The 17,963-nt window shown below is 55.5% G+C and overlaps 2 protein-coding genes across 2 annotated transcripts; one reads left to right on the top strand and one right to left on the bottom strand.

Moving 5' to 3' along the window:
• Positions 1 to 4,967: 4,967 nt before the first annotated feature.
• VOLCADRAFT_118265 (uncharacterized protein) lies at positions 4,968 to 12,938 on the bottom strand (the record flags this gene model as incomplete). The annotated part of the gene is made up of 11 exons (XM_002952947.1): positions 4,968 to 5,057; positions 5,534 to 5,720; positions 5,936 to 6,006; positions 6,713 to 6,828; positions 7,550 to 7,634; positions 8,104 to 8,164; positions 10,433 to 10,563; positions 11,338 to 11,622; positions 11,894 to 11,992; positions 12,332 to 12,733; positions 12,846 to 12,938. The coding sequence occupies 11 exons, from the start codon at positions 12,936 to 12,938 to the stop codon at positions 4,968 to 4,970; spliced, it is 1,620 nt and encodes a 539-aa protein (XP_002952993.1).
• An 891-nt stretch (positions 12,939 to 13,829) lies between these two features.
• Positions 13,830 to 16,659, top strand: VOLCADRAFT_93809 (uncharacterized protein; the record flags this gene model as incomplete). Its single annotated transcript, XM_002953043.1, has 4 exons — positions 13,830 to 13,904; positions 14,320 to 14,415; positions 14,574 to 14,945; positions 15,289 to 16,659. The coding sequence occupies 4 exons, from the start codon at positions 13,830 to 13,832 to the stop codon at positions 16,657 to 16,659; spliced, it is 1,914 nt and encodes a 637-aa protein (XP_002953089.1).
• Between the last annotated feature and the right edge of the window lie 1,304 nt (positions 16,660 to 17,963).

The raw sequence follows: 17,963 nt of genomic DNA, 5'->3' as shown, positions 1-17,963 counted from the left end.
CGCTTATCCCCAATCCACCCCACCCGACCCCATCCCACCCGGCCCACCACGCTGTTTGGAAGCCCTCCACCAGCATCGACACCCAAGCGCCTCCACCACACAGCTCGCAAGTGATGCACTGAGGTCAAGTGCGGGTAGGTAGTTAGGCAGTTAGGCAGTTAGGTAGGTGGGGAAACCTCTGGAAACTGACACCTGGTAACATATTCAATAAAAAGAAGCCCCGTGCGAACCACCTACGTAGCCGTATCCCTGTAAGAAGGGGGTTGCACTTACAGCAAAGCTGCAGTTGCAGCAAACTTGCAGCGAAGTGCACGTGTCCAGGTCAAGAGTTACGACACGAGCCATCTAGGTGCTATGGTGTCATGATGGCTCGTGCATCAGGATCACGACATTTTGCCGTACCAGGCAGAAAACAAAACCCTAAAACCCTAAACAAAAAATCAGCCACGCAATCATGCAAACCCCCCAGGGGCTACTAGGAGGCTCTTGAGGACGGACCGCTCCGCTGCTACACGTACAACACATCAAATCCTGGCCCAGCCCAACGATAACAAACACCAACGAATAAACCTCCAACCGACAAACTGCAATTAACAAACCGCAACCAACAACCGTAACCCATACCGCCCAACCCACCAACAGAATGGACGTGATCAGCGACAGCAGCAGCGACAGGCCGCACACGGCGAAGGTGTAACCACACACGCTGCCGCCCCCGACGCTGCCCGCCATCAGGCATTCGTGCGCGTTGTCTTTTTGGGGCGCGGGCCGGGCATGTGGGTGCGGGGGACTGGGTTTTAGGGTTTGGGGTCGGGACTTGAGTCCGGATTTGGGTTTTAGTCTTGTGGGTTTTAGGGTCTTAGTTCGGGGTTTGCGTTCCAGGACAGAGAAGGGGGACGGGCGGGGCTATTCGGGAGCTCGTGGTTGGTTGGGTGGGTGCATCACTTGTTGGGTGGCTTAAGAAGTGTTGGAGTGATGAGGATGATGACGATGACAATGCTGCTGCTGCTGCTGATAATTTCAGTCCATTCGAGCATGGGGGTTGGTATCATGGAGTATGAAGATCGTATTCCTAATGCGGAATGCATCGCAGTCCGTGCCATCGTTCTTTTGCTGTTTCGCCTGCTGGTGGTGGTGGTGGTGGTCGTGCTGCTGCTGCTGCCACTGCTACTACTGCTACTATTATTAGTGGTGTTGCTGCTACTGCTGGTGCTGTTGGTGCCACTGCTGTTGGTGCCAAGTAGAGGGGGCCCCGTAAAAGCCCCAAGGAGGCTTGTACGGTAAAACAGGGAGTATGTACAGGACGCGGGGAGGGCGGGAAGGGGGAGGAGGGCGGGGGGGAGGAAGGGAAGGAGGAGAGAGCCCCAATGGGCCAATACACATCGAGGCCCGTGCAAGATGACTGCGGCTGGGCTCCTTTTATTGTCACCTACTGTGAAACGGCTACTCAGCGCGCAATGTCTCACAGAAAAATTCTCCATCCTTCATGATAGACCATTTTATATGGTAAAGCTGTCCCGCGGTGATGATGATGATGGCTATGGATAGTCCGACCTGCAGGATGTCCATCCATCGACAAGGCCAAGGCAAGTGCAGGTCAACAACCCTACCTACTTTGAGGCATGAGCCGTACGAGAATTCTTTGGTGTATATATAAAACAAGCAAACCTTCCTTGCGAGCGATACAAAGTGTGGCTCCGACAAAGCGCCATAGTGACGTCCTTCCTAGGCAGGCATCTCAAACGCCCAAGTCAAACAAAATGCTACACACAGAGATTTGGTAATATGTTCTGGCGAAATTGGCAAGATGTTGTGGCGCGTTCGCACCTGGTGCCGGCGTCGAAGTGTACCGGACCAACCCTAGGATCTGGCCCTCACAAACGAAGTTTTCATTCCATCCTGTTCGTAAACTAATAGGTAGGCTTCTAAGCAAACAGCGTGTAGATAGTCAAGGTCCCGCTCTTCCTTCCTAGGCAATATTTCAACGACCGATAACTGCTTCCCAAAACTTACGTACCCGGAGGAGGGACATGATGGCCACGGCAATCTTGGAGAGGATCGACAAGCCCATTTCCTAGCTCTGCTGGGCATAAACTGAGAATATGTTGGGCTGCCTGTCGAGACAAGCGAGGGACCGCCTGCACCGAGGCTAGTAGGATCAAGGGTCCCAATGGCGTTTTGCAGCTAGATACAAAGGTGGAAGGCAAGGGCGGAGCAAAGCTCTGACACTTGTCTCATCCATTGGTCATCTCGCGCTTCCTTCAACAAGTCTGCCGTCTTCCGGCCTTTAATTTATAAATAATTAGGGTTAAGTATATTATCCTGCTTAATATTTACCTCGAAACTGAAATCGACTTGTGAAGGGTTAGAAAGTTGGTAAGTTACAGTTGCCTATTTCCGAAAACTGAACCAGAATTTTGCTCGTAGGAATAGGGTACTAGCATGGCGTATACACGTAATTAATCTCCTTCCTGCCCCCCACTGCTGCCACGCTCCACATATACCGGGAAGCAGCCAACCTCAACCTGACGCCAGCCGTTGGGCTGTACACAATAGGCCTGCAAAAATCTTCCTCCATAGAAATAGCGCAACCCACAATACTGCATAGTGGGGGCGTGTTCCTAGGATGGGTACCGTACGACAACTTCCCCATTCGCGGGAGCGGGACCGTGACCGGTTATCACGGCCACACTTGCGGAGCCCCACTACGTTATTAATGTGGGCGCCCGTAGATGCAAGCGGAGGCGCTGTATGTCGTGGTGAAGGGCGACTACGCGAAGGGCGGCTAGAACAGATTACTACAGTCAACGAGGGCACGCACGTTCCCATCTAGATAAAACCTAAAAACATATTTAACTTACATTTTGAACTAGGGGATAAAGCATCCCTCTGTGTGTGTGAGTGTGTGCGTATGTGCGGTATGTGCAGTGTGGGTGGGTGGGTCAAGGGAGAGAGAGAGTGTGTGTGTATGTGTCTCTGTCTGCTCTGCCTGTTTAGGCTGACCCACTGCACCTGCCCACACAGCAGTACTATAATATGGCGTGAGGTGGGGCGTGCGACCCCATCGCCCCGCCTCACAGCCCGCTCCCCTAGCCTATCCTATGAACATCCGAACAGTCCGACACCACCTGCCTGAAGCTTCCTCTGAACTTTACCTGGCTGTAAGATAAAAGGCTGCAATCCGGCAATACAGGGATTATAACTAGGCTATATATACATACATGTACACACATATGTATGTATGTGTAGCCCCGATATCGGTCGTGAAGCGGTACCACAACTTAAACATGAAGACACAGCCGCCATGACCGAATACGATTATGTGTCTGTCTCTGTCTGTCTCTGTCTGTCTCTGTCTGTCTCTGTCTGTCTCTGTCTGTCTCTGTCTGTCTCTGTCTGTCTCTGTCTGTCTCTGTCTGTCTGTCTGTCTCTGTCTGTCTGTCTGTCTGTCTGTCTGTCTGTCTGTCTGTCTGTCTGTCTGTCTCTGTCTGTCGCTCTCCGAAGCTGGCTGAACGGGATTCCGCGGTGCGTCGTGCTGCTGCCGTCCAAGAGAAAACAAACCCCAACGTAAAACCCGTGCAGGAATAACACACAAAGCGCCAACCATCCTCCCGCCCCACCTCTAATCCCCTGATAACACCTGTATAGCTGTATGTGGCGGTGCACACCACCGCTGCCCCCCACTACCGCCGCTGCTGCATCCATCTCATCATCACTGCATACACTCACCCCGCGACCACACAAACCACCCGCCACCGCCGTACGCCACAACACCCACCAAGAAAAAAAACATGCATCACGGACACCTTTTATTCAATGGACAACTAAAGTACTAAAACACACACACAAATAAAAGCTGCGACGTGCAAAAATTGAAAACGGGGATGTACATATGTACGTCTGTCATTAGCTGGCAGGTGAAGGTTTAGAAATGTACGAGCGGCGGCTGCGTCGTCTGTCAGACACTCGCGGACAAACCGGGACAAACATACAGACCCCACACAGTAACGTGGTGATGACGAACCCACCTCAGGCACCAAAGGCACCTCAGGCACCTAATGAACAATAACGAAGACCTGTGTAATGAAGTCCTCTAACCTCCTAACGCGCCAAGTGACCCCCCAGCCACCGTTTGGGGGTTGGTTACCAGCAGTCCATGCAACTAGCAGTAAAAGCATACATTATCGACAACCACCCCCACCCCTACCCCTACCCACATCTACACCGCCGGGAGCGCGGCACTGCTACACACATTGCAGCAAAGCAGTATCAGCACAACCGATCAGCTTAAGCAAACCATTCCATGCAACCCCCTCTCTTTCCCCCCCCCCCGGAGGTAGCAAAGGCGCCACACAGAACATCTTGATCATCGCAACACCTCCCCGGAGCTCTGTATGTATGTGGCATTACTGCATTACTGCTACCGTTGCGGGCTCCCCTGCACTGGTCACAGATTGATAAAAACTCTGAGCCACGATGGGCCATGGAGGACGTTCGTTCTAGCTGTTCATGTACATATATATGATATATTATGTATATTTGTATTGCTATGACATGACCTGCTCTGTAATAACAACAACATCAACATCATCATCATCGACAACAACAACAAGATATTTGTATATGTGTATGGGTATATGACATGACCCGCGCTGTTTGCGCGCGCCAAGGTCCTTTGCCGCGTCGGTCCGGCGCCCCCCCACCCCCACCCCCACCCCCACCCGGGTCGCTGCCGCCAAGTCCCCGGCCGACCCTCCTTTGAGGGAACACCGAGGGACGTGGAGCGGTGTGGTGGACGTGGAGGGAAAATTCAATTGATGGAAGAAACTGCAAAAAAGAATCAACAGCGGGCCCCCGGCAGGCCCTGGAAGTCCACTGAGGAAAGGGGCATGCATGCGCTGCAAACAAACGTTCTCGCCCTCCCCCTCCTCCGTCTCCCCCCTCCTCCGTCTCCCCCCCCTCCGTCTCTAAACGACGTTAGCTCTTTTGGCGTAGTCGTCCCCGTCACCGTCGCCTCCGCAACAGCAGGAGCAGCAGTTCCTAAGGCAATTGCAAGCCTGGGTACGACAGGGGGCGCAGCGTGAAAGAAGGGGAAATGAAGAAAGACGGAGAGAGAGAGAAAAGAAGACACAGACCGATAGACGGATAGACACACAGACAGATGGAGATAAGAGAGTAAAGAAGGGGGGAAATGGAGGAGGATGTATAAACACACTCACCCCCAATCCCCCCACACTCACCCCCAATCCCCCCACACTCACCCCCAACCCCCCCACACTCACCCCCAACCCCCCCACACTCACCCCCAACCCCCCCACACTCACCCCCAACCCCCCCACACTCACCCCCAATCCCCCCACACTCACCCCCTCACACACCCCACTCACCCCCAACCCCCTACACTCACCCCCAAACCCCCCACACTCACCCCCAAACCCCCCACACTCACCCCCAACCCCCCCACACTCACCCCCTCACACACCCCACTCACCCCCAAACCCCCCACACTCACCCCCAAACCCCCCACACTCACCCCCAAACCCCCCACACTCACACTAACCTGTATCAGGAAGATGACGGCGCACAGAAACGCGATCCCCGCATTCACCCAGGACATAACCGCCACCGCATCCCGCCAGCCCTCCTTCGGAAGCCCGACACCTTCGTACTCGTTGCTGTCACGCACGTTCTTAGAAATGATGATGGCGGCAATGACCCACCTGTACGGCAACGATTTAAACAGAGGAGCCAAAGGAAAAAATACTCTCTTTCCCATCTATTACTACCACGGCACGATTTATACGCTATGCCATGGATCTATATATACGATATATGTATCGGTCCTACCTATTAAACGATGACCCTGCCGTCTATAGACCATTGAAAATCTTGCCGACGTCCTCCTCCCCCCCCCCTCCCCTCCCCCCTCCCTCACCATGCCGTCTGAAGTCCTTGAACGGCGAATTGGAACCAGTCGCCCAACCCGCACAAATCACACGTGACGCACTGCACACACGGATTGGGATTGGGATTGGAATTAGCAGGGGAGCGGAAGAGAGTAGAATGAAACATAGAGACAGACCGACAGACGGACAGACAGGGAGGTTCATAGAGGTCTTTTCAAGCAACACTGAAGATGCAGTGATCCCCTAATGTTTTACCCGCGTATGTAAGTATGTCTGTATGCCTGTATGTCTGTATGCATGCCTGTCCGTATGCATGCCTGTCTGTCTGTATGTAGAAGGATACGTACGTACGGCATGTCGCCAAGGTGCGGTAGGAACTCAACAGCACGAAGTGGGTTGGTAGTACTAATATGCTAGGTACGGCATCAGGTCCGTACACCTGTTTATTTTGTTATTACTGAGACTGCAATCGTCCACTTCCTTGCTTCTTCCGCACCACAGACGATGTCCTTCACAGCCAAACAGCTGGACAGATTATTGCCGAACACATTTCTGAAACGACCCCCGCCCCGCCCCGTCATGAGCAGTAATGCGAATAGGCCCACCCAGTGGTCTCTCTCCTACAGAGCCGTACCTCGGCAGGCAGGCAGGCAGGCCTCTCCCTGCGGTCCCCCTCCCTCTCTATCTCACACCCCCCTCTCTATCTCCCTCTCTACCCCCTTTCCCCCCTCTTTCCCCTCCCCCCTCCCGCCCTTCAGCCAAAACAACCGCCTGCATGTCAGTAGTGTGGCTAATCCCTCTCTCACCAGCAGCAGTGAAGTCACCATGGAGAGCAACATGGACAGACCGCACACGGCAAACGTGTACTCGCATACCGACTCGCCCCGTACGGAGCCGGTCATCAGGCAGCTGGGTTTCACTTCTGTGGTGAAGGTGCAGGGGAGGTGCGAGGGGGGTGAGGGGTGAGGTCGCCGGGTAGAGGCCTAGTTAGGCTCATCTAGCTAATAGATATCACCACTGCTTATCCTAGCAACCCCATCCTTGCTGGAACATCTGGTTAGGGCTGTAAAGTATAAACAGGGTAGGGGAGGTGCGTGTGGGCGTGGTTGTGCGCTGGTCGGCTGATGTAGTGGGTAGTAGTGGGAGCTGCGAACGGGTATACCAGTGGCGCTAGCGCGGATCGATTGAAGATCTTTGTTGTTGTTATTGTTGTTATAAGATTTGTGTTAAGAACTCGTAAGGGGGGGAACAGTTGGCTTCATGGGACCCGTTGCGTGCCGACAGAGCGACAGAGCGACAGAGCGACAGCGACACGGTCTCTACGGTGTTGATGGGGGGGAGATATTTGGCTGCACCCTGGAATGCGGTCTATGCGGAGAGCACAGCTTGGGTTTCAGACACGGCTTCGCGCAGGGATGGGCTGCTACTGGGTTCGGGCGCCGTCATCATCAAGAGGTCATCAAGAGGTGCGTGCAGTTGGTCCACGCTGTCGTGTAGATGTTACAAGTTCATGTGATTTAAACCAATTCGAAGGCTCATGTCGTGTCATGTATTGACATTTGTACCGTTTCGTACGAATTCAGGTAGATTCCCAGCGTACAGTCAAAACGACCGGTGGGCAGGAGCAGCATGGAGAAGCTTACCGGGCAGGTCGCCTTTTTTCCATGTAATATCGGCTTTATAAAGGTGGACGGCGACGATGACGATAATCGCTGTAGAAACACCGACCTGTGGAATGTGGTTGAAGGCATGATGAGCCCGGTCAAGGAGGATATGATAGTGCTCAAGGCTTTGAGAATTAATAAATGATTCACAATGACTAGGTATGACGAGCTTGAGCACTTACGGCCCAGACCAGCCAGACGGCTGATGGGTTTAGCATGGGTTCCAATGGAAGCAGCTAGGAGGTAACGGAGGGAGACGCGGGAAATCCCATCAGATAACATCTATAATTCATCTGATTCAGCTCTTTCATTAGGCAGGCACAGGCAACGCTGTTGCTGTAGGACTAGGCACGTTTCATAAGGCGAGCAAACAGGCAAGAGGCAGTGATGCCTGCGGACCCACATCTAAGCATGTCACAGCTTCATAGTCCACGTTGCGTTGTTTTCGCAGTCAAACCCCAAGTGATGGAATGGAAGCTAACCCGATAGGATATAGCTCCTTAGGGGGTTATTAGTCCACCACATTAACCCACCTTAATCAGGGAAAGAAGCCCTACAAATAGCTTTCTGCACAAATCGGAACAGCAGCCCATCCTGGTTGATGGCTATGTCAGAGGAACTCGATGATAATGTTGTTGTTTACGATGCAAAAAATTCGAACGCTTGTAAACGTGATGCCGTTGCCGAGATTCGATTCAAAGAACTGTATACGAAATACGTCCGAGTCTTGCTTACAAAGCAACGTACGGAAAGAAGGAAAGCGAATCTGCCGCCAAGAGAGTTCTTTCAATCCTAAAAATCAAATCTTTATCTGTGCAACACTATAATTTTAGCCAAGTGGCCAGCAACCCCGTACATTCGCTTACCCTTTCAACCGTTCCGGGCTTGCTAACCGCCACCGCCCCGCGAGGTAAGCATACGCAATGCGCTCCCCGACAAATCTACCTTCTAACATCATCTAAATGCTGCACATGTTAACGCGGATGGATGCGCGCAGTTAATAGTAACTTCCAGGCTCCTATCAGTTGGCTGTACCTTCTATCAGCTGCTGCATCGGCTGCTCCACCGGCTGATCCATCGGCTGCTAACCACTTTTATCGGCTGCTAACGGCTTATATCGGGCTGCTCCACCGGCACCAGCAACTCTAATTCTAACTGTATGCCAATGCATTGCCAAGTCATCGGAAATTTACCTGCCAGGAATCCCTGGAATTAATTCCCCTTACTCCATCTAAGCCAGTCAGCCAGCCAGCTCAAGCTCTCATGGCGTCAAAACCTGGCGGTGGAAACCTGCCAGCTCGCGCGTTACTCCATGCCGCCCATGCATCCCTTGCCTGAGTTCTGGGCTTGGCTCCTGGGCTCTCCAAGCGACCGTGAGCGGCCCGGCTTGGGAACCCTGAACCTCCCTAACCTGTGGCAACAGGGTTCTCCTCCGTTACCAAGATCTCATCTCCCTCCCTACTGTAACCCGTGCCCAGATGATTTTCCTTACACGAGCCTGGGCACCTAAGTAAAACCCTCTCTCATTCTCAGGGGAGAGGGAGAGCAATCGGCTTCCTTACGCTCGTCACCTGATGTACGGCCACCATCTCCGTGACACACATGTGGTAAACCTGCAGCAGGTGGTGACGTCATCACCGGCACTGTACAACATACTCCTTTTTTGCAGCTGTCATATAACTGGTCTGCAGTGGATTTTGCCACGAAGTAATAAAAACCGGTCACCTCTGTGCACATACAAACCACTTTATAAGCGCTGAACGCTAAGTTAACATTTCCACCCGCGTCCTGTCTCCTCCTCCCTCCTGCGGCATGTGACATACCTGAAGCGAGAATATGCAAAACAACACACGCACGCGTCCCCTCACTCAACACCCTTCTCTCATCACTAACCTCCATTCCATTCATCCCCCTTATCACCCGTCCAAAGTTCACGAGCGCGTATATGTTGCTTTTCATATTCATGAATATGAATATTATCGCACAATTCTGTCCTATCGGCTTTAGTCATGCTAAAAATAGTCGTGCTGCGCACGCATGTTGCCACGCCAATGCCAATTGCGCCAGAGCCCTCTGCTGCGCAACCCGCCCAGGCTTTTTCCTTTGCCTGCTTTTGCTAAACATCCGTGCACCCAAAGGGAAAGCACAGCGACCCGGTGTAAACTGGGTATGCATGGGTAACATCATCAACAACTTGTTTCACAAAACAAAGCAAAGAAAACAGATCACACTCATTCACCAAACATCGGAAAATTACCGCATCCCTACTCTCCTTCCCCTTTCATCAGAAGGAAAGGAAGGGTGGCATCTGATTTCGTGGTTGTCCCACTCCCCACCCTCTCGACCGCGGCCGCGCGCCAAAACACAACATTAACACACATGAGTGAAGGCACCGCATCATCATCTTTCCTTTTTCAAAAGCCAAAAGGTACCCAAAACCAAAAATAAAACCCCCACAAACACAAAACGCAGCAGCACCACCACCATCAGCAGCAACAACAACTGCAGCGACAGCAGCAGCAGCGACAGCAGCGACGGCGGCAACAGCAGCAGCAACAGTCCAGGCGAGCCCTCCCATACAAATAAACGAAGGGCGGGGACCAAGTAACTCAAGGCGGGTGGTACGACCCTTCCGCCCTCACACCGCTTCTTCACAGCCAACATGAATATCACCAACCCCTCCGGAAGGATCCCCGTGTATTGGATGATGGGCTGCCCGCAGCTACAGAATACTCGTCTGAGCGAGCCACCACCATCACCGTCGGCGCGCCGCCTCCGCCGCTGCTACTGCTGCTAATGCCACCTAGGGAGGTGGATGACGCCATCCCGCCGCCGCCGCCGCTGCTGCTCATGCCGCCGCACATCTCCATGTACTCCTCCCCCCCAGCTCGCATCCGCTTTCGGAAGTTCGTGCGCCATCTGCTCTCTGGCCGGCTGGGACAGCAGCAGCACCGGCACACGCACGTGCAGCAATCCAATAGACAGCCGCAAGCCTGCATGTGAAGGCGCAGAAGGGGGCGGAGAAAAGAGGGCGGAGAGGCCTCAAAAGCTCCTTATACCTTTCAAGGGTGACACAACCATTGAGGTGTTCATAAAAACACGCACAAATACAGGAAGGAAGAAGGAAGGAAAAGGAAGGAGAGCATGGAGAGCAGGGACAGGAGAGAAAAAAAAGGGGAGAGGAGGACTCGAGTCAGGGAGAGGAGGGGGAGAAGGGTCCGGAACCAAACAAGCCATGGCCCGTTCTGAGCTGCAGTGAATGCAGGGTTATGTGATATTACAAGCTGGCGACATCGTAAGGCCCAGACAAGCCAGGAGGCACTAAAGTACGACCTCTACCGTAGTCAAAGCATTCTATGCCAACCTTTGTATTTCTCGTTGCTTTTTCCAGGATGAAAAATTTCCGCGCGAACATGGTGAACAAGGTTCTCTAGCGTGTTTGCCATATGCAGCAGATTTGCTATTATCCGCTTGCACACTGCTTCGGCGTGGATAAGGCAGGAGTGGGGGGCAACTACACAACCATACAACTACCTTTTTCAACTGCTTTGCCAACGGTCTAACAAGGCTGCAGGTTGGAGCTGGTGGTGTTTTCCTCTTCTGCACAGGAGCGCATGAGCGCATGAGCGCATGAGCGCACGAGCGCATGCGGATTACCCGTATATAAGACACCTCCATCTCACCCCGCTCCGATCCCTGCCTTGCCCCCTGCCTCGCCCCCTGCCTTAAAACGACCACATCTCCCAAACCAAACCTCGCTCGCTCACCTCAATCAGCATCAGCACGCTGGACGCCGCAAACATGCCCATCATGGCCCAGCACAGGCCCACAAGGGCATGGCGCCACTGCTGGAGGCTCCGAGGCATGTACTGCTGCATCAGAGCCTGAAGCTGAGACGCCGTGTCATGGCCCAGAGGCGGCGGCGGTTGTGACGGCGGCGGCGACGGCAGCGGCAATGACTCCGGGCCCAGCGGGGGCGGCGGCGACATGGCGTCGCCAAAAATAAACTGCTTGACGGCGTCACGGGCGTCCACCGACACCGTCGTGTTCTCCTGTGTGGTGGTGGTGGGGGGGGGCCGTGTGTGTTGGTGTAGTGATATGAGGACGGAAAAGATCAACACGTCAACAAAAGATCAAGACAGGTCAACCGTCAGCGCGTTGACGAATTTTTGAACTGAACACACAGGTGTGTGTACCCCGCCACAGACAGACACACAAGGGAATATCGTATTGTCCATCTCCCCACCCCCACCACTACTTCCCCGCCCGCCAACACCTTCCCCCAACAACCCCCCTACAACTCCGCCGTCCACCTCCACCCACCTGCAGCACCAGTGCCGCCGCCAGCCACCAAGCTGTGCCCAACAGCGCGAATGACAGCTCCAGGATGGGACCAACGCCGCATAGATGACACGTACACCACTGCACAGAAAGGGGCATGGTGCGATGCCGTAAGCGGGAGCGGGAGCCGGGGGAGGAGGAGGGGCGGAGGAGGAGGGCCGATTAGAGATCAGCCAGCCGGCAGGCGGAGAGGGACATGACCGGGACAGGGAGAAAGGGTGGTAGAGAGGCAAGAACCGGATTTCCAATCCAGGAACCCATACCATACGGCCGTACAGTTTGGGGGCCGTAGGGGTTTGTTTTTTTAGCAGAAAACGAAGAAGAGCACAACGCAAGCCCTTGGGTTTCGGTCGGCAGGTCCCCCCCCCAGGGCGACCTCCAACCCCCAGCCCCCCCCTCGCTAACCCCAGCCCCCCTCACTAGCAGGCAGGCCATGGCGAAGGTGGCCAGAAGGCTCAGGCCGCTGACCGCATACACGTAAGAGCACATGGTCCGGGTGTAGTGGTGGATTTGGGGGGGAACGCCGCGTTTCTGCAGCAGACAGGACGCGTTCACGTGAAACGGCCCGGCGGCCCCGTTGAAGTCCGTGGTTTCAGAACCGAAAGGTGCGAAGGGCGGGCTGGGGGGAGAGGAAGCGTCTGATGCTGCCGCTCCCGGCGGCAGCTGCATCACGGCGATTTCGCCGCCACCGGAGATGGCCATGAGGCTATCTGTGAGGTTCTTGAGGCCCTCGACGGTGGTTAAGTCGGGGACCTGCATTACGACGCGAACGTCCTCAAGCTTGACGGCTACTATTACGATGATGCTGATTGTCACCAGGACCTGCGCCAGGTAGGGGAGCCGTTGCACATGCATTTACGTCGGGTCATCCAAGGGTTTCAGGAGGGATCCAAGCCTTCAAGATAAATGCGAGCAACTGGAGCAAGTGACCCACTTTGACTACCGCCATAGACGTCAGCGCTGCTTTTGAGAAACAGGAGTAAGCGTTCGACGCGAAACATTCTAGACACCGGAGGAGCATTTTCATAAACTCTCCTAGAATTTTATATAAGGTTATCTAGCCTAGTCACATGAAAACTTGATAGCCAGCCGTGGCTGAACCGTGGCTATTTTAGAGTTAATGTCTCATGGTTCGATCTAGGGTAAATTAAAAAGAATCCATATCTTACAGCTAATGTTGGACGAGAAAAGTAAGCAATCATGTATATTTGTTCTAGGAAATTTTCAGCGGTTTTCGCAACGGCGCCCGTACGGCAACTGCCCTAACTCCCTTTGGAATAACATTAGAACCTCGGATGACACGATTCTCGTCAACCAATTTGTTCATCAGAACTGTTATTAGCAGCACTATATATTTTTCCGGAGCATTCCCAATCCAGGCGTTTGAATCGTATTAACTCGTTCCTTTGCGTGGCTCCAAGTCAAGCGCAGCAAAGCGTGCTAAATTACCTAGCTGGTTTCTGATATGGCCGGTTGTGGTTTTGTGATTACTGAGTGCTTACTGCCGAGCTAGCTGCCGGAGGGCCCTCTGCCAACGGACTCTCTGGTATACAATCGGTTGAAACGCGCTTGCAACGCGCAACTTTTTCAGAACGCGCTCATTATGCGTTACAACCATAGAATACGGTAATATCCAGATAGCTTAGCGCCTAAGTACACCTCGTTGGGCGCCGCGAGGAACGCTTCCACCATTCGACATCCAACGACGGATGCCAAGCTCCCACGTGCCATGCAAAACAGCTCAATTCTCCATGTGCACTTGCATCGTTGGCGCTCTATAAATTAAGTGGTTCTGGCGGGCATGGCTACACATCCCTACCTGCGGTTCCTGGCGCGCGTCGCAGCGAGGCAGCCCCTGCTGCGGGCCCCCCCCGATGGCAGCCTCACGCAAATCAGCCCCCCCGACCTCCGCAGCTTTATGCCATACACCTTCCCTATCAGCGGCTACAGGAGTCGCAGCTTCGAACGGCGCCGGTTGGAGCTGTACGTCGCGGTACGTACCATTTAAACCGTACACCGCACACATGGCAGATTGGCATACCCCAAGAAAAACAGAAAAGCAGGAAAAAAAACCAACACCGCCTTTCCTGGTCTTTTTTCCTGGTTCTTTCTTCGTACCTGTATCACGGAGTACACATACACATACACAAACCCAACACACGCATACATGTTGCACACGGCCACTTGTGTAGCTTGCGGCTTTCATTAATCTGCAGGAAATCCATGAAAACGCCAAAGAAGGCACAATAAAACGTTTCTTTTCCTTTTTCCTGAGTTTTTTCCCCTACCTAACGCCTTTTATAATTTTGTGCACAATGCGACGTGCGCCCCCTTCCCCTAGGATTTGTCGGCGACCGAGCCATCGACATCAACCCCCGCCTCCGCCTCCACCCTTTCCCCGACTGGAGGGGAAGTCAGATCCTCCCGCAGGCGCCGGGGCAGCCAGTCCGCCACAGCCGTCGCCGGCGGCACCACCACCGCCGCCGCTGCGGCGGCTGCCGTCGGTACGGCTTCCAACGCCACCCCGTCGTCTCTCGACGCGTCGCCGAGTCACGGCTCCGCCGCTGGACAGCACCAACACCAACATCCACACCACCACGCAGATCCGCAGCAGCCCTGTCACCAACACCAACACCAGCACCTCTTGCCGCCGCCGCTGCAGCCGCCAGGCTCGCCTTCCTCTCCGCTGCCGTCACCGCCGCCGCCGCCGCCGCCGCATTCGTACATGGAGGTCCGCTACCCCTATGCCCTGGCTGTGCGTCCGTACCAACGACCCGGAGCCTCAGATCTGGACCCGGCCCTAATCATCGAGGACTTCGACATGTTTGCCGCTGACGTTGCCGCACGTCACGTGGGGCACGTGCCGGACAGCATGTTGGTGACGGCGTTCCTGGAGCGTCTGACGTGGCACGTGCACCTGAGGCCGGGAGACGGGTTATTGCCAGTGACGGCGGCGGCGGCGGCGGCTGCTGACGGCGGGCGGCGGCTGCTTGCGCCAGCGCCAGCGCCGACGGACCTTCGTATGGCGGGGCAGGTGCGGTGATGCGGGGAACGCATGACCACACCTCTTAAGGGTCTGAAAATTTTGGAAAAACATTTTGGAAAAACGCAAAGCAGGGGATGATGAGCAACATGCGACCGGCGGCACGAGCAGAAAAGACCTAGTCGACCTGGCGGTATAGACCCGTGTGTAACAACAAGGGAGTTGGGGTTGCCGCTGTCGAAGGGCCAAGCAAGGGGCCAAAATGGGAACAGCATTACATATGCTGTTTTTAACCAGGCAGCGTTATAGCTCCATTGAAAATGGAGATTTAAGTAGGAGGCCCCGTCGCCAGTTGCCAGCTTTCCGCCGCTGCGGTGCCGCGACGATAACGCAGGTGACCTGGGTTGGCCGTAGCAGCATGGAAGTCCTGCTACAGCTTACGACAGCCGAGGCGGCGGCGGAAGTGGCGGCGGCGGCAGCGGCGGCGGCGGGGACGGCGGCGGGTCCCGCCGCTGCTGGCGGAACCACTGACGGGTTGTCGCCCTCGACACAGTCCTCAATACTGCCGCCGCATCCGCCACATCCGTTGGTGGCGCTGCCGCGCGGCCACTTGGTCGCGACGGCGGAATTCGTGATGGCGCTAAGGGACAGATCCCTCCGCCGCGCCGTGGATGTGCCGCCGCTGCACCCGCGGGACGAATTGGAGCGGGCGCTGTTTCAGCGGGGCCGCGAGCACCAGCGCCAGCGGCAAGCCAGGAGAGATCGAGAACACCGCGACGTTGCGACGGCGACTCCGGGCCCTGGCAAGGCGGCATCGCCGTTGCGTGACGGCGGCGGCGGCGGCGCCGGCGCGCCGGCGGGAGAGGACTTGGCGGAGCCTCAACTGGCGCGGATGCTGTACGACAACATCCTTTCGTCTGAGTTTGCACGTTCAATTCCTACGGATGCGGAGGGGTTACGAGTACTGGAACCGGATTCAGCGCTGGATCCGCCGCTGGGACAGGATCCGGATTTGGAGCAAGGGCAGGCTGCGAGGGCGCCGCCGTCGGACGCGCCGGATTGCATAAGGCCCGCTAAACGGCCTCGGGTGAATGACGGGGAAAGACGTGTAGACGATGCCGCCAGCGGCGGCGGTAACCACGTGACTGGCGAGTTCCGTGACTCCGCCATTGCCGCTGCCGGCGCCACTAGTACGGCCGCATTGGCGACGCCAATTCGCCACACAGAGGTGCACCGTACCGTCATTGCGGAGTTCCAAGACCGGAACACCAGCGGCACCGTGTTTGGTGGCCATCTGCTGCGTTTGGCGTACGAGCACGCGGCGACGGCGGCGGCGTCGTTCGCCGGCGGGCCCTGCGAGTTGCTGTGGATGGAGGAGGGAGCCATCAGCGCGCCTGCGCGGGTAGGCGACATGCTGCACGCCGTCGCAAGGGTGGTGTGGTCCGAGCCCGGCGGCCGGGCGCTGCGTGTCGTCGTACGGGTGGGGAAGTACGATGTGTCGGCGCCTGCACAGCACGTATTGGCATTGACGCTGACGGCGGCGTTCCTTGCGCCGCCGCCAGCGGCGGCGGCGACGGCGGGGGATTCGGGAAGGGCGACGCATGGAATGCAGTCGGGATTGTGTGGCGTGGTGCCGACGACGCTGATGGAGGCGGGCGAGGCCCTGGCGGCGCAGCGGAGGCATGAGGCTGCCATGGAGGCTTTGGCCGCGGCGGAAGAAGAAGCGGCGGATGGACACCGAAGCGGCGCCGCCACCAGCGGCTGAGAAATAGCACTCCATGTCTCCACGGCTCGCTAGCTAGGTTTTGCTTGTTAACGTCGTGGTTAAGACTGCGAATATGGCGGTTCGTTCGGCTGGAGTACAATATATAATGACAGTATGAAACATACATCCTAAGTATGGAACACCGCTAGGGGCTAGCTAGCTGGCTAGCTGGCTGGCTAGCTGGGTGGGTGGCTAGCCGATAACGACTTCAGAAAGTACCGATCGGCGGATGTCAGAATCCCGTGACACGCCAAGGATACAGCATTTAGCTCTTTGGCTAGCTGGGTGGCTAGGTGGCTGGCTGCCTGGCTGGTACTAGGGGATAGGGGGCACTAGGGGCTACCGCCGGCTAGGGGCTATCTGGCTGGCTACCTGCCTGCCTACCTGGCTAGTTGGCTAGCTGGCTGGCTGCCCGGCTGGCTAGCTGCCAGGCTAGCTAGGTGGCTGGTTGGCTGCGTTGACTGCACTTCGACCAGATGGCCTTTCGAAAAAAGACACGGTTACCTTCGAAGAAACTCTGTATTTCACGAAGTTGTTGTAGCATCCTGGCACATGCGACATCCTCTTCTCCCCCTAGGCCTTCCGTCACAACTGCATGCAATCCATTCAGCTGCTCCATAAAACGCTCCTCCCCTCCGCTTCCATTTTTCTGCCGCACATCTCCAAATCCATCCCACCCTGACAAGCTGCGCTCCCTCTCCTTCTGTCGGCCCGTCATGACATATAAAGACACTCGCACCTCTCACTTGTTTGCAGTTTGCAGTTCCCACATAGAAAGAGAATTCTTCGGTAGACTGGCCCCTGGCCCGAGGTCTCACTCACACGCAGACGTTCACGCACACGCCAAAGACCAAGTCCACGCACAACTCACACGTACATAGGCGCAAGACACAAGACACCTCTACATGTGAGGTGACATCTCGGGAGACACACGAAAACAACACACGCCGACGCTGCCTCAGAGAACCCACACACAAGCACACTCTCCACCCATTCCGCAGGCTGTGTGCACCCATCCATGCGGAAAAGACTAGCCCTGCCCCATGCAGCCCATCCCACCCACACTGCTGCCATGGGCCGGGGAGCCCCGTTGCAGCTTCGCAAAAGAAAAACACGAAATTTGCTCATAAGGCGGCAGAACCGTGACCTTCAGAGCCTAACCGCGACGAAGAGATCCTGACTATTCCAATTCGTTCCGGAGCCAGCATTTCCTTGTGTCGTATGTCGGACGCGTCCCCCGCCTTACTTCCATGCACTTCAGATTCGCCCAACAGCACAAGAGGATAATATCTTCTGCCTGCATT

Source organism: Volvox carteri (genome assembly GCF_000143455.1).
Source record: "Volvox carteri f. nagariensis unplaced genomic scaffold VOLCAscaffold_33, whole genome shotgun sequence".
Taxonomy (NCBI): Eukaryota; Viridiplantae; Chlorophyta; class Chlorophyceae; order Chlamydomonadales; family Volvocaceae; genus Volvox; species Volvox carteri.
This window is presented reverse-complemented; position numbering and strand designations above follow the sequence as displayed.